Source organism: Coregonus lavaretus (assembly GCF_964263955.1).
Source record: "Coregonus lavaretus genome assembly, chromosome: 4".
NCBI lineage: Eukaryota > Metazoa > Chordata > Actinopteri > Salmoniformes > Salmonidae > Coregonus > Coregonus lavaretus.
The window spans coordinates 57,313,689-57,331,042 of NC_139991.1; the positions used below are offsets into that span (position 1 = coordinate 57,313,689).

At 41.4% G+C, this 17,354-nt stretch overlaps 1 protein-coding gene and 1 long non-coding RNA gene across 2 annotated transcripts in view; one reads left to right on the forward strand and one right to left on the reverse strand.

Moving 5' to 3' along the window:
• The window catches only part of LOC311127976, a 1,008,662-nt gene that overhangs the window by 634,124 nt on the left and 357,184 nt on the right, over positions 1 to 17,354 (reverse strand). The gene's annotated exons all lie outside the window — the stretch shown is intronic.
• On the forward strand, positions 911 to 16,762 carry nln (neurolysin (metallopeptidase M3 family); the record flags this gene model as incomplete). The annotated part of the gene is made up of 13 exons (XM_084160720.1): positions 911 to 951; positions 4,995 to 5,278; positions 5,565 to 5,713; positions 6,112 to 6,216; positions 6,414 to 6,516; positions 6,698 to 6,858; positions 7,281 to 7,416; positions 7,814 to 8,180; positions 8,381 to 8,582; positions 8,756 to 8,942; positions 14,381 to 14,509; positions 14,642 to 14,778; positions 16,604 to 16,762. The coding sequence occupies 13 exons, from the start codon at positions 911 to 913 to the stop codon at positions 16,760 to 16,762; spliced, it is 2,160 nt and encodes a 719-aa protein (XP_084016846.1).

Below are 17,354 nucleotides of genomic sequence, written 5' to 3' on the forward strand. Positions count from 1 at the left end.
GCCAGGGGTAATAATTATAAATTATCCATAACCTACACAACAAGGGACACATGGGAGAGAGGGACCCCATGCTTTCCCATATTATAAGATAGACATTGCTTTGAAATAAAATATGACAGTATACAATCAATGTATGGCATAAAATAAACATTGATTTCAATGAATTCTCTCTTGTGTGATCAATAGTTTTGCAACCGTGCAGAATAACCTCACAATGTTGACATTTGAAAACCCTAAAATTCATTATCATGCTTGTTTGACATTACAAGGCAATGCGACTAGCCCTCTGTTCTGTTGACATAGTCCCTCCTCATAACAAAAGATGACATGGGATGATGCCGTGTAGCTATGTGATGTAATACCGACCAGGGACTTGAGATTTCATCATGTCAACCTAATGCATCATCATCTAAAGTAAATAGCAGTCGTTGATGACAGACATATATTGATTATTTACATTGCCTATCCAAACACATCATCACCCATGATGACCACGGACAGTGCGCCTCTCTACCCATAGTCTGCAGCCTGTAATAATGACTGAGCATTGCTATAATGAAGCAGCCATACACGGGAGAAAAACAAAGGCAGGCTGATATCTCTTTCCTATTCTTCTAAATACAGTTTGTAACATTGTAAATAACAACATTGATTCAAGGGATGCCATTCGACGCCCCCACCCACCTACCTGAGAAATTTTCCAGCAGTCCCTGTTACGGTGTCATGAGAACTTCTGTCAGATTGATCACATCTCCGGCGCCTGCGCATCTCACAACGGAAGTGAACCTATTCATAATAGTAGGACTGGAGCTCATTATAGTTCAATGCTGGAGCTGTCAAGTACAGGAGAGGTTGGAGGAGAGCGGGTTTGCGAATTGCACGCAAAAAACTGCATTAACTTGCTGCTGGCATGTGTTCGATAAGAATTGTAGTGTGCCGAACGCTTTGCAGGTAGGCTACTGTCAAAGTCGTGCTCGTGTTTGTTAATTGCACATTAATTATTGATGTTGCTGTGTGTGAGTAGTTGCCATATCTGAGGGGGGCACTATAATTAACCAAAGGCATGAATCATGTGTGGCTTTTATAGGCATACCCTGCAAGCTATGAAACAAGATAACTATGAGCTCTCCAGGTCTTCTAAAGATTTAAAGTATGGAGAGTATAACATTATTTTGTTGCTGTTAAAGCCGTAAAACTACACTTTAAGTCCAGTTACCATTTTTTTTAAGGTTGGACGTTGAGTATGTAACTTATGTACGCCAGCCCATTTTACATTTTATGAGCGCATATCAAGTTTCCATCACATTGCTGTTGAGGTCATGCAAATAAGTCGGCTGGCTGGCTGGATGGTCATCGTTAGCCAGGGAAAAAATGCGCAGCATGTGTCTGTATTGGGGTTGTTGGGTAGTTCAAGTTCCGTGGCTTTGCTTATGACCTTCAATAATGTATTGTTTGTTTACTTAATCGGTTTCGCAATGACTCAAGGGTATAGAAGGTATAGGCGCTTGCACTTGATAGGATACATGTTCTTGATATGTTCCTTCCAGCCAGTGTTACAACAACTGTGTTAGAACTACTGTGTAGTACATTGGCAATGTTACATTCCTTAAGCCCACAGAACAGCCCAGAGACAATCTAACAGAAAGTTATCGCACTGCACTGCAACATTGTAGAGCTACTAGTTGTTACAGTGTAGCAAAACAGTTAATAACAGTGTTTCATCATATAAAGCTTTTATAACCTTGAGTCATTTGAGGTAAAAAGGAGAGACACTTTTTTTCTGTGTACTGTAACATTGGCAATGTCACATTGTCTATTCTTGGAAAGATAGCACACTGCAACAAGCTATTTCTATCCTTTTCCCTCTGAAATGACTGCTACAGTAACCTATGGCAACTTCAGCTAAATTTAATTAAGTTTTGCTTTCATATATTTTTTATATGTATTATATTTTAATAGCCACAACAAAGCCATTTTAATGACATAGCCTACTATCATCTCACGGTTATCTAGGCCTGTAACCATTTTCACTAATACAGTTGAAGTCGGAAGTTTACATACACCTTAGCCAAATACATTTAAACTCAGTTTTTCACAATTCCTGACATTTAATCCTAGTAAAAATTCCCTGTTTTAGGTCAGTTAGGATCACCACTTTATTTTAAGAATGTGAAATGTCAGAATAATAGTAGAGAGAATGATTTATTTCAGCTTTTATTTCTTTCATCACATTCCCAGTGGGTCAGAAGTTTACATACACTCAATTAGTATTTGGTAGCATTGCCTTTAAATTGTTTAACTTGGGTCAAACGTTTCGGGTAGCCTTCCACAAGCTTCCCACAATAAGTTGGGTGAATTTTGGCCCATTCCTCCTTGACCATCGTTATGTTTGGAGGAAAAAGGCAATGGCATGCACTCCCACAGCATGATGCTGCCACCCCCGTGCTTCACGGTTGGGATGGTGTTCTTCTGCTTGCAAGCAACCGCCTTTTTCCTCCAAACATAACGATGGTCATTATGGCCAAACAGTTCTATTTTTGTTTCATCAGACCAGAGGACATTTCTCCAAAAAGTATGATATTTTTCCCCATGTGCAGTTGTAAACCATGTGCAGTTGCAAACCGTAGTCTGGCTTTTTTATGGCGGTTTTGGAGCAGTGGCTTCTTCCTTGCTGAGCGGCCTTTCAGGTTATGTCGATATAGGACTCGTTTTACTGTGGATATAGATACATTTGTACCTGTTTCCTCCAGCATCTTCACAAGGTCCTTTGCTGTTGTTCTGGGATTGATTTGCACTTTTCGCACTAAAGTATGTTCATATCTAGGAGACAGAACGTGTCTCCTTCCTGAGCGGTATGACGGCTGCGTGGTCCCATGGTGTTTATACTTGCGTACTATTGTTTGTACAGATGAACATGGTACCTTCAGGCGTTTGGAAATTGCTCCCAAGGATGAACCAGATTTGTGGAGGTCTACAATTTTTTTTCTGAGGTCTTGGCTGATTTCTTTTGATTTTTCCATGATGTCAAGCAAAGAGGCACTGAGTTTGAAGATAGGCCATGAAATACATCCACAGGTACACCTCCAATTGACTCAAATGATGTCAATTAGCCTATCAGAAGCTTCATAAACCATGACATAATTTTCTGGAATTTCCCAAGCTGTATAAAGGCACAGTCAACTTAGTGTATGTAAACTTCTGACCCACTGAAATTGTGACACAGTGAATTATAAGTGAAATAATCTGTCTGTAAACAATTGTTGGAAAAAGTACTTGTGTCATGCACAAAGTAAATGTCCTAACCGACTTGCCAAAACTATAGTTTGTGAACAAGACATTTGTGGAGTGGTTGAAAAACAAGTTTTAATAACTCCAATCTAAGTGTATGTAAACTTCCGACTTCAACTGTATGTGTTGTGGGATCATTTGTCAGTCATCTGAGTAAATGTATCCAAGTGGTAGTGACAATCGTGTGAAAGTCTTGAAGGCCATTAATAACAGCAAATAGCATCTGACATGAAGTATTTACTGTCTATCTTCTAACCCAGCGGTCACTCTTCTGAGTCAAGATCATTTTTGCAGTCAAAAAGCAAGCCAAGATCTACCGCTCAGTTTTATTTTTCAAACATGACTTAAAATAATGTAACATTAACCTAATAAAAACAGTTCTGTAGGAATTAGGTTTTTGCAGTAGGCCTAATACATTATCAAAGCATATTGGCTATGTGCCTGGCCTGCCAATATTGTTCTTCTCAGACCAAAAATATATTTCAAAACTCAAGCTTTGATAATAGAATAGATCAGTTGGTGTAGCACTTGCAAGGCACAGCTGAGGGGGACCGGGAACGAGGTCAAATCATGACGTCAGTGATCTTCAGGTCGGAAAGTCGGAGCTCTAGAAAAGATGCCAGAGTTTCCGACTTGAATTACCAGTTGTCTTGAATGCACTGAAGTCGGAAGTAGGAGATTTCCGAGTTTCCAGTTGTTTTGAACACGGCATTAGTCTCAGCGGAGGGAGGGAAAGACTCTCACGGTCCCTGCTCTCTCCTTTCTTTCCTCCGGTGACTGACCAGAGAGAGGGGACACCGTCTTCCACCTGATGGCGAAACTCGAGTCGCACCTCACCTGCCTCATGCACAACTTCATGTTGTTCCTATGACCAGAGAAAGTGAAATATGCCTCTTTATTAAAATAGACATGACGAGCTGCTAATAATAATAAAAACGCAGGGCTGTCGATACACTTGGCTACTCACTCATTCATTGCATCTGCAGCGCGAGTGGACGTAGGGAGAAGCGCATTTTATGTTTAGTAGCCAAGTTTTGTGTTGAATAAAAACAGTGTTGACAGTGCTGAATAAAAACGTAGACATGAACTCACTCATAAAAACAGCAACTATTTGCTTTATTCTTTGACAGTCTCTTTCTGGTCATGGTTTTAAAAGTCATGAAATCTCACATAGGCTGGTATCAAACTTTGCAGTGGCCGGGTTCGTGCAAGCTGTTGGCATGGTGATTTGAGCTGTCCGATTGGCCAGCGCAGTAGGCGCACTCGATTTAGCCACAGATCTCCTGGTCCACCGGGTGTGCAGGGCTTCTGAATCAAGTGCACCTAAAACCAACAGCGCAACACGAAAAAAAGGAGCGCAAGCCTTTGTCGTTGGCTTTTCTACAGACATTTTTGGTGATTGACTAGGAATGCCTTAAAGATCGACCAGTCGCGATCTACTGGTGTGTGACCACTGTTGTAACCTAACGTAATCATTACTTTAAAAAGACTGGTGTCATTTAGTCTAAGTATGGGTGCGTGTGATGGTTAGAGTTTAAGATAAATATTTCCTTGTATTTCTTAGCATTCCAGTGTGTTTCCTAGAATTTACAGTATTTAAAGTGAATGAAATCACCCTGAGGTTATATGAAATGTACAAAAAGTTGCAAATGTAATGTCATGCACATTTTGTCGTTTTTTTTGTAATGATTTTATTTTCTCTCCAGAGTGTTTGGTTCTAAACCCAGTGTGAGAATGACCCTGCAGAATGGGATGGTGTTACCTGCTGCCAAAAACTGTTCCAATGCCGCTGCAGTAGCTAGCACAGCAGACTGCAACAACAGGAACACCCTGAGATGGGACCTGACCCCAGATCAGATCAAGAACATGACAGAGAGCCTGGTCCAGAGGATCAAACAGGTCTACGATGACATCGGATCTCTGGATGTAGAACAGGTGTCCTTTGAAAACACCTTAAAAGCCCTGGCTAATGCCAAATTAATATATGCAGGTAAGTTATTGTCTGATCTGGGCCACACTGATCTTTGTTGATTAAAAGGTCACAAACTTGTTTTTAATGTTGAAACAGTAAAATCAAACTTTTTATATGCCGATTTCTCTCGCTTCATATTTTTATGCAGTAATTACTAATTTTTAGGCAACACTTCTGCTCCAGTTGTTTGAGCACAAACCTCGTTTTGTTTCTTCCCTGGACCACTAATCTATAATGTATTTCTATAGTCTACTCTGGACCAGTTGAATATGCCACCTTTATCTTGCCTGCATTTGTTCCCCAGCACAGCGCCATGTTCTGGATTTTCCCCAGTACGTGTCTGCTTGTAAGGAGGTGCGCTCAGCGAGCACAGAAGCAGACAAGAAGCTGTCTGACTTTGATGTGGAGATGAGTATGAGGGAAGATGTGTTTCACAGAGTGATTGCCTTGCAGGTACAACTAACTACATACTGTACTAACTAACTAATTAACTGCCTATTAACTAACTAATATAGGTACAAGATATACATACACATATGGCCAAAATCATTTATGACAAAGTATGGAGGGAGCCAAATAATATTTATTTCAAGGTTATTTTAAGGTGTTATGTAATTAAGTTGTTGGCTTTGGCATTCTAAATGTGCCCTCGTTTGATACCATTGGTTCATATTTAGCCTACAGTAATTTGATCCCGATAACGGTCTGGCACCACAGGCAGACAGACAGAGACACACAAACAAACACAGAATCGCACCAGAGGTATTCAATGGGACATATGGGAAATATTACATGTTCTGCCAACATGGCACAAGTGCATCCTCAGAGAGTGGTCTGATTTTTTCTTGCAGGAGAAGCAGCTGGACAATCTAACGCCTGAGGCCAAGAGATTCTTAGACCGTCTTATCACATTAGGAAAGAGGAATGGATTGCACTTGTCAAAGGATATACAGGAGGTAATACAAACTTTGGAGTTGCATACACATAAGGGACAGGATTCCTCAGTGGCGCTTAAGTGCTGAAAACAACATTACATTTGTTTGAAGATTTGATATGTGGCTGTTATGTGATTTGTAGTGCTGAAAGTCAAACAGTCTATACTTTCGACATTGTAGAGTTCTCATAACAATGTGGTAATTTCTTCTCTCTCTAGGAAGTCAAAAGATTGTCAAAACTCATCAGTGAACTCTCAATCGACTTCAACCAAAATCTAAATGAGGAAAACACGTATCTAACATTCAGTGAAAATGAACTAAGTAAGCAGAACCAGCACTAAAAGAAATTAAACTACTATCTATGATTGTCCTTCATATTTCCTTGTCGTAATATATCCTTGTCATAATATATCCTTCATATATCCTTGTCAAGTATCCTTTATATATCATTACCATGTTTCTCTGAATATTTGGATTTTGACTCCTGCTTTTTACCTCAAAGGTGGCCTAGCGGATAGCTATCTGAATGGTCTGGAGAAGACGGAGGACAGGCGGTACAAGGTAACCCTGGCATACCCTCACTACTACCCTCTGATGAAGAGGTGCCACGTGGCTGAGACCAGGAGGAAGATGGAGACTGCTTTCCATAGCAGGTGTAAGGAGGTAAAACCACCTGCTCTTGGTCTACATGTATTTGTAAAAAGAGCTATACAAATTACATTTGTAATTGATTCATGTATTGTTTTATTGATTGATTTGTTGTTTGTTTGGTTGGTTGATTAATTGATTGATCAATTGATTGATTGATTTGTAATCAATGTTGGTTTGCCACTTGGCGTCTACAATAACAACATTTGTAATTATAAGGGTGCCAAGGAGTGCAGTTCCTTCAGAAATCAAGCCACCCTAAAAAATTCAATAATATAATAAGTTTAGCCAACTATTTCAGAGCATTCCCAATACCAGTTTACTTATTGATAGAGTTCAGAGAGTTCTCATAAAAGTCAACATGCAGTATTTATGACCACGTGTGCCAGACTTCCTGAAAGTGTTCTATTTCCAGGTAATATTTTGTCTTGTTGCAGGTAAACACAGTCATTCTGGAGCAGTTGATTGAGCTGAGGTCAAAGGTGGCACAGCTACTGGGTTTCAGTACCCACGCCAACTGTGTGCTTGAGATGAACATGGCCAAGAATACCAACAACGTGGCATGCTTTCTAGGTATTACCTTTTACCTGACTAAACAACTTGACCCCCCACTGTGTGTCAATATGGCAAAAACTCTTATTGCTCAACAGTAACCTCATAGAGATGGAATTACGTATTATATGAATAGCCTATCAGTTTTCTGTATGCCTGACAAATATCAATAAATCAATGTAGAACTTTATTACACAGTATTCAGATATAGATATTACCTATAATAAATAGGTAATGCCTTACCAATAGTCAGATCTGAAAAATGTTGCTCAGTCAGCTGCCTCTGTTATTCAAATTGTGTGCTTCAATAACTTCTCTAGCACTGACAAAAAATAAAATAAAGAAAACGCTTATTGAAATTGAGGTGAGGTGTCATTCACTCCATTTTGATATAATTTCCATGTCCCCTACTTCACAGATGAGTTCTACACGAAACTGAAGCCGGTGGGAATCAAGGAAAGGAAGTATATCCTGGCCCTGAAGAAGAGGGAATGCGCCATGCGGGGCAAGGCCTTCGATGGACAGATCAATGCCTGGGACATGCCCTACTACATGAACCAGGTGGAGCAGGTGAAGTTTGCTGTAGACAAGGACAAGCTAATCGAGTACTTCCCTCTGGAGGTGGTGACGGAGGGGTTGCTCAGTATCTACCAGCAACTGCTGGGCCTCACCTTTAAGCGGGAAAACAGCGCCCATGTGTGGCACGACAACGTCAGCCTCTATTCTGTACTGGACACGGCCACTGGGGAGGAGATCGGCTGGTTCTACTTGGACCTCCATCCCAGGTGAAAGGCCAGGGAAATATGAACATCAGCAGGACTGTGGGGTGCTATCGGGGCTATAGTTGTACACTCCTGGTAGGGATGCAGGGATAGTTGCTCTCGTTGAAGCTACCATAGCATACTATTGTGGCAAATTTGAAGGTTCAGAGTGTGATTCATACCGTGCTTGATGTTGAGTCATTTACCTTGTGTCCTCTCTCCAGAGAAGGGAAGTACGGTCATGCTGCCTGCTTTGGGCTCCAGCCGGGCTGCCTGGGGCCTGATGGGAAACGTATGCTGCCGGTGGCGGCTATGGTGGCCAACTTCACCAAGCCTACGAAAGGCTGGCCCGCTCTGTTGCAGCACCACGAGGTGGAGACCTTCTTCCACGAGTTTGGCCACGTCATGCACGAGCTCTGCTCTAGGGTAGGCTTGTCTGCTGGGGAGGATATTCAGTAGCATACCAGTAGCATACATTTTGAAGTCAAGCGCACACCCATTTCATGGGGTGCACACTAAACACTAGCCTTGATGAAATTATCACCAGTATGGTCCTGAAGTGGTAACGTGTATTCTGATCTCCATGACTCCTTCCCTAGACAATGTTCTCAGAGTTCAGTGGGACCCTGGTGGAGACGGACTTTGTGGAGGTGCCATCTCAGATGCTGGAGAACTGGGTATGGGAGAAGGAGCCCCTGAGGAGGATGTCTCGCCACTACAAAGACGGCAGCCCCATCCCCGACAACTTGCTCAACAAACTCATCGCCTCCCGAGTCGCCAACACAGGTCAGAGGTCACACATACACTGTAATAAGGTAACTAAGAAGTGAGTAGTGCATCTATCCTATTGGATCTATCCTACTGGATATATATATATATATATATATATATATATATATATATATATATATATAGTTGAAGTTGGAAGTCTACATACACTTAGGTTGTAGTCAATACAACTCGTTTTTCAACCACTCCACAAATTTGTTGTTAGCAAACTATAGTTTTGGCAAGTCGGTTAGGACATCTACTTTGTGCATGACACAAGAAAATTATGTCATGGCTTTAGAAGCTTCTGATAGGCTAATTGACATAATTTGAGACAATTGGAGGTGTACCTGTGGATGAATTTCAAGACCTACCTTCAAACTCAGTGCCTCTTTGCTTGACATCATGGGAAAATCAAAAGAAATCAGCCAAGACCTCAGAAAAAAATTGTAGACCTCCACAAGTCTGGTTCATCCTTGGGAGCAATTTCCAAATGCCTGAAGGTACCACGTTCATCTGTACAAACAATAGTACGCAAGTATAAACGCCATGGGACCACGCAGCCGTCATACCGCTCAGGAAGGAGACGCGTTCTGTCTCCTAGAGATGAACGTACTTTGGTGCGAAAAGTGCAGATCAATCCCAGAACAACAGCAAAGGACCTTGTGAAGATGCTGGAGGAAACAGGTACAAAAGTATCTATATCCACAGTAAAACGAGTCCTATATTGACATAACCTGAAAGGCCGATCAGCAAGGAAGAAGCCACTGCTCCAAAACCGCCATAAAAAAGGCAGACTAAGGTTTGCAACTGCACATGGGGACAAAGATCGTACTTTTTGGAGAAATTTCCTCTGGTCTGATGAAACAAAAATAGAACTGTTTGGCCATAATGACCATCGTTACGTTTGGAGGAAAAAAGGGGGGGGCCTTGCAAGCCGAAGAACACCATCCCAACTGTGAAGCACGGGGGTGGCAGCATCATGCTGTGGGGGTGCTTTGCTGCAGGAGGGACTGGTGCCCTTCACAAAATAGATGGCATCATGAGGAAGGAAAATTATGTGGATATATTGAAGCAACATCTCAAGACAACAGTCAGGAAGTTAAAGCTTGGTCGCAAATGGGTCTTCCAAATGGACAATAACCACTTTATTTTAAGAATGTGAAATGTCCGAATAATAGTAGAGAGAATGATTTATTTCAGCTTTTATTTCTTTCATCACATTCCTATATATATATATATATATATATATATATATATATAGTACCAGTCAAAGGTTTGGACACACCTACTCATTCAAGGGTTTTTCTACATAATAGAATAATAGTGAAGTAATCAAAACTATGAAATAACACATATGGAATCATGTAGTAACCAAAAAAGTGTTAAACAAATCAAAATATATTTTAGATTCTTCAAAGTAGCCACCCTTTGCCTTGATGATAGCTTTGCACACTCTTGGCATTCTCTCAACCAGTTTCATGAGGTGGTAACCTGGAATGCTTTTCCAACAGTCTTGATGGAGTTTCCCACATATGCTGAGCACTTGTTGGCTGCTTTTCCTTCACTCTGCCGTCCGACTCATCCCAAACCGTCTCAATTGGGTTGAAGTCAGGGGATTGTGGAGGCCAGGTCGTCCTGTTGAAAAACAAATGATAGTCCCACTAAGCCCAAACCAGATGGGATGGCGTATCGCTGCAGAATGCTGTGGTCACCATGCTGGTTAAGTGTGTCTTGAATTCTAAATAAATCACAGACAGTGTCACCAGCAAAGCACCCCCATACCATAACAGCTCCTCCTCCATGCTTTACGGTGTGAACTACACATGCGGAGATCATCCGTTCACCCACACCGCGTCTCACAAAAAAATTCAAATTTGGACTCCAGACCAAACGATAAATTTCCACCGGTCTCATGTCCATTGCTCGTGTTTCTTTGCCCGAGCAGGTCTCTTCTTCTTATTGGTGTCCTTTAGTAGTGGTTTATTTGCAGCAATTCGACCATGAAGGCCTGATTCACACAGTCCCCTCTGAACAGTTGATGTTGAGATGTGTCTGTGACTTGAACTCTGTAAAATATTTATTTGGGCTGCAATTTCTGAGGCTGGTAATTCTAATGAACTTATCCTCTGCAGCAGAGGTAACTCTGGGTCTTCCATTCCTGTGGCGGTCCTCATGAGAGCCAGTTTCATCATAGCGCTTAATGGTTTTTGCGACTGCACTTGAAGAAACTTTCAAAGTTCTTGAAATGTTCCGTATTGACTGACCTTAATGTCTTAAAGTAATAATGGACTGTCGTTTCTCTTTACTTATTTGAGCTATTCTTGCCATAATATGGACTTGGTCTTTTACCAAATAGGGCTATCTTCTGTATACCTTGTCACAACACAACTGATTGGCTGAAACGCATTAAGAAGGAAAGAAATTCCACAAATTATCTTTTAAGAAGGCACACTTGTTAATTGAAATGCATTCCAGGTGACTACCTCATAAAGCTGGTTGAGAGCATGCCAAGAGTGTGCAAAGCTGTTATCAAGGCAAAGGGTGGCTATTTGAAGAATCTCAAATATAACATATATTTTGATTTGTTTAACACTTTTTTGGTTACTACATGATTCCATATGTGTTATTTCATAGTTTTGATGTCTTCACTATTATTCTACAATATAGACAATAAAGAAACGCCCTGGAATGAGTAGGTGTGTCCAAACATTTGACTGGTACTGTATATAAAACATACAACCAGCCTAGTTAAAAGTAGTAAAAATAAAGAAAAACTTTTGACTGGTACTGTATATTGTGCCTTAGGAAAGTCTTCAGACCCTTTGACTTTTTCCACATTTTGTTACGTTACAGCCTTATTCTAAATTTGATTAAATTGTTTTTTTTCCCTCAATCTACACACGATACCCCATAATAAAGCAAAATCTGGTTTTTACAGTGAGGGGAAAAAGTATTTGATCCCCTGCTGATTTTGTACGTTTGCCCACTGACAAAGAAATGATCAGTCTATAATTTTAATGGTAGGTTTATTTGAACAGTGAGAGACAGAATAACAACAACAAAATCCAGAAAAACGCATGTCAAAAATTTTATGAATTGATTTGCATTTTAATGAGGGAAATAAGTATTTGAACCACTCTCAATCAGAAAGATTTCTGGCTCCCAGGTGTATTTTATACAGGTAACGAGCTGAGATTAGGAGCACACTCTTAAAGGGAGTGCTCCTAATCTCAGCTTGTTACCTGTATAAAAGACACCTGTCCACAGAAGCAATCAATCAGATTCCAAACTCTCCACCATGGCCAAGACCAAAGAGCTCTCCAAGGATGTCAGGGACAAGATTGTAGACCTACACAAGGCTGGAATGGGTTACAAGACCATCGCCAAGTAGTTTGGTGAGAAGATGACAACAGTTGGTGCGATTATTCGCAAATGGAAGAAACACAAAAGAACTGTCAATCTCCCTCGGCCTGGGGCTCCATGCAAGATCTCACCTCGTGGATTTGCAATGATCATGAGAACGGTGAGGAATCAGCCCAGAACTACACGGGAGGATCTTGTTAATGATCTCAAGGCAGCTGGAACCATAGTCACCAAGAAAACAATTGGTAAAACACTACGCCGTGAAGGACTGAATTCCTGCAGCGCCCGCAAGGTCCCCCTGCTCAAGAATGCACATATACAGGGCCGTCTGAAGTTTGCCAATGAACATCTGAATGATTCAGAGGAGAACTGGTTGAAAGTGTTGTGGTCAGATGAGACCAAAATTGAGCTCTTTGGCATCAACTCAACTCGCCGTGTTTGGAGGAGGAGGAATGCTGCCTATGACCCCAAGAACACCATCCCCACCGTCAAACATGGAGGTGGAAACATTATGCTTTGGGGGTGTTTTTCTGCTAAGGGGACAGGACAACTTCACCGCATCAAAGGGACGATGGACGGGGCCATGTACCGTCAAATCTTGGGTGAGAACCTCCTTCCCTCAGCCAGGGCATTGAAAATGGCTGAGGGAAGGAGCATGACAATGACCCAAAACACACGGCCAAGGCAACAAAGGAGTGGGTCAAGAAGAAGCACATTCAAGTCTTGGAGTGGCCTAGCCAGTCTCCAGACCTTAATCCCATAGAAAATCTGTGGAGGGAGCTGAAGGTTCGAGTTGCCAAACGTCAGCCTCGAAACCTTAATGACTTGGAGAAGATCTGCAAAGTCATGTTTTGCAGAGGGGTCAAATACTTATTTCCCTCATTAAAATGCAGATCAATTAATAACATTTTTGACATGCGTTTTTCTGGATTGTTTTGTTGTTATTCTGTCTCTCACTGTTCAAATTAACCTACCATTAAAATTATAGACTGATCATGTCTTTGTCAGTGGGCAAACGTACAAAATCAGCAGGGGATCAAATACTTTTTTCCCTCACTGTATAAAGTTTTGCAAATGTATTACAAATAAAAAACAGATACCTTATTTACATAAGTATTCAGACCCTTTGCTATGAGACTCGAAATTGAGCTCAGGTGCATCCTGTTTCCATTGATCATCCTTGAGATGTTTCTGCAACTTGGAGTCCACCTGTGTTAAATTCAATTTATTGGACATGATTTGGAAAGGCACTCACCTGTCTATATAACGTCCCACAGTTGACAGTGCATGTCAGAGCAAAAACCAAGTCATTAGGTCGAAGGAATTGTCCGTAGAGCTCCGAGACAGGTTTGTGCCGAGGCACAGATCTGGGGAAGGGTACCAAAAAATTTGCAGCGAGATCCAGAGCGCTCAGGAACTCTGACTGGGGCGAATGTTCACCTTCCAGCAGGACAACGAACCTAAAAACACAGCCAAGACAATGCAAGAGTGGCTTCAGGACAAGTCTCTGAATGTCCTTGAGTGGCCCAGCCAGAGCCCAGACTTGAACCCGATCGAACATCTCTGGAGAGACCTGAAAATAGCTGTGCAACGACGCTCCCCATCCAACCTGACAGAGCTTGAGAGGATCTGCAGAGAAGAATGGGAGAAACTCCCCAAATACAGGTGTGCCAAGCTTGTAGCCACATACCCAAGAAGACTTGAGGCTGTAATCGTTGCCAAAGGTGTTTCAACAAAGTACTGAGTAAAGGGTCTGAATGCTTGTGTAAGTGTGATATACATTTTATATGTTTTGTAAATTTGCACAAATATCTAAAAACCTGTTTTACTTTGTCATTATGGGGTATTGTGTGTAGATTGATGAGGAGTAAAAAAACAATTTAATCCATTTTAGAATAAGGCTGAAACGTAACAAAATGTGGAAAAAGTCAAGTGGTCGGTATACTTTCCGAATGCACTGTATATTGGATAGCGTGCATATTATTTGGTAGCATGCATTTTTGTTCCCTTCAAATCTAAAATATTTGTTAAAATACCATAAAATAACTTGACATCCAATAGACTCCCACTCATGTGCCTGTCTTGTTCAGGTCTGATGAACCTGCGTCAGGTAGTGCTCAGTAAAGTGGACCAGTCTCTGCACACCAAGTCCCACGCTGACACTGCCGAGGTGTTCGCCATGCACTGCCAAGACATCCTGGGGATCCCCGCTACTCCAGGTCTCACACCAGTGATAATATAATGCCATTTAATTAGAATATGAATGGACATTATAATTCAAATATTTAAATGTTCCTCCCGTAAGGATTTATTGTTCTCAAAGAATAAAACATGATTATTTTTTACTCCAGGCACAAATATGACGGCCAGTTTTAGTCACTTGGCTGGGGGCTACGATGGCCAGTACTATGGCTACCTGTGGAGCGAGGTCTACTCCATGGACATCTTCTTCAGTCGTTTCAAAAAGGAAGGAATCATGAACCCCAAGGTGTGGCACAATCAATCCACTCCCCATTCATCTTGAGTTAACAGACAGTGGCTTGCGAAAGTATTCACCCCCCTTGGCATTTTTCCTATTTTGTTGCCTTATAACCTGGAATTAAAATGGATTTTTTGGGGGTTTGTATCATTTGATTTACACAACATGCCTACCACTTTGAAGATGCAAAATATATATGTATTTTTAACAAGAAATAAGACAAAACAACAGAACTTGATCGTGCATAACTATTCACCCCCCAAAGTCAATACTTTGTAGAGCCACCTTTTGCAGCAATTACAGCTGCATGTCTCTTGGGGTATGTCTCTATAAGCTTGGCACATCTAGCCACTGGGATTTTTGCCCATTCTTCAAGGCAAAACTGCTCCAGCTCCTTCAAGTTGGATGGGTTCTGCTGGTGTACAGCAATCTTTAAGTCATACCACATATTCTCAATTGGATTGAGATCTGGGCTTTGACTAGGCCATTCCAAGACATTTAAATGTTTCCCCTTAAACCACTCGAGTGTTACTTTAGCAGTATGCTTAGGGTCATTGTCCTGCTGGAAGGTGAACCTCCATCCCAGTCTCAAATCTCTGGAAGACTGAAACAGGTTTCCCTCAAGAATTTCCCTGTATTTAGCGCCATCCATCATTCCTTCAATTCTGACCAGTTTCCCAGTCCATGCCGATGAAAAACATCCCCACAGCATGATGCTGCCACCACCATGCTTCACTGTGGGGACGGTGTTCTCGGGGTGATGAGAGGTGTTGGGTTTGCGCCAGACATAGCGTTTTCCTTGATGGCCAAAAAGCTCAATTTTAGTCTCATCTGACCAGAGTGCCTTCTTCCATATGTTTGGGGAGTCTCCCACATGCCTTTTGGCGAACACCAAACGTGTTTGCTTATTTTTTTCTTTAAGCAATGGCTTTTTTCTGGCCACTCTTCCGTAAAGCCCAGCTCTGTGGAGTGTACGGCTTAAAGTGGTCCTATGGACAGATACTCCAATCTCTGCTGTGGCGCTTTGCAGCTCCTTCAGGGTTATCTTTGGTCTCTTTGTTGCCTCTCTGATTAATGTCCTCCTTGCCTGGTCCGTGAGTTTTGGTGGGCGTCCCTCTTTGTTGTGGTGCCATATTCTTTCTATTTTATTAATGGATTTAATGGAGCTCCGTGGGATGTTAAACCCTGACCTGTACTTCTCCACAACTTTGTCCCTGACCTGTTTGGAGAGCTCCTTGGTCTTCATGGTGCCGCTTGCTTGGTGGTGCCCCTTGCTTAGTGGTGTTGCAGACTCTGGGGCCTTTCAGAACAGATGTGTATATAGACTGAGATCATGTGACAGATCATGTGACACTTATATTGCACACAGGTGGACTTTATTTAACTAATTATGTGACTTCTGAAGGTAATTGGTTGCACCAGATCTTATTTAGGGGCTACATAGCAAAGGGGGTGAATACATATGCACGCATGCACCAAGTTGTTTTTTTCATTCCACTTCACCAATTTGGACTATTTTGTGTATGTCCATTACATTAAATCCAAATAAAAATCAATTTAAATCACAGGTTGTAATGCAACAAAATAGGAAAAACGCCAAGGGGGATGAATACTTTTGCAAGGCACTGTATACATTTTATAAATAAATAATTTAAGCCTTCAAGTTCCATTTGATTGGCAAGCATCTTTGAATGCTACCTTTTGTGTGAGTAATATTGCACCATTTATCATGCTCTACTCTTATGTACCCAAATACTCTATGTCGAGAGGAATTTACTTGAATTTAAGCCTTAAAGTTTGACTGACATGTTCTGTATGCCCATCTTATCATCAGGTGGGGAAGGAGTACAGGAGGGTGATTCTGGAGGCTGGTGGCTCTGTGGATGGGAAGGACATGCTGAAGACCTTCCTGGGTCGTGATCCTTGCCAGGATGCCTTCTTTCAATGCAAGGGATTGGCCAAAGCTGAGGGAACACTGAATGGTCGTCTCTGACCCCCCTCTCACTCCACATGAAAGGGATACTTTGGGATTTGGGCAAAGAGGCCCTTTATATACTTCCTCAGAGTCAGATGAACTCGTGGATACCATTTTTATGTCTCTGTGTCCATTATGAAGGAAGTTCGATGTAGTTTTGCGAGCCAATGCCAACTAGCGTTAGCGCAATAACTGGAAGTCTATGGGTATCTGCTAGCATACGAGATGAAATCTATGTTTTTCATGCTAGCAGATGTCTTCCAGTCACTGTGCTAACGCTAGTTAGTATTGGCTCGTGAAACTACCTTGAACTTCCTTCATACTGACAATATGATGACAATAATTTTAGCTTTTTGTACAGTTTATATACATGCCTTCAGAAAGGATACACACCCCTTGACTTTTTCCACATTTTGTTGTGTTACAGCCTGAATTTAAAATGGATTCAATTTAGATTTCTTTGACACTGGCCTACACACAATACCCCATAATGTCAAAGTGGAATTATGTTTTTCAAAAGTTTTACAAATTAATTAAAAATGAAAATATTAAATGTCTTGATTCAATAAGTATTCAACCTCTTTGGTATGGCAAGCCTAAATAAGTTCAG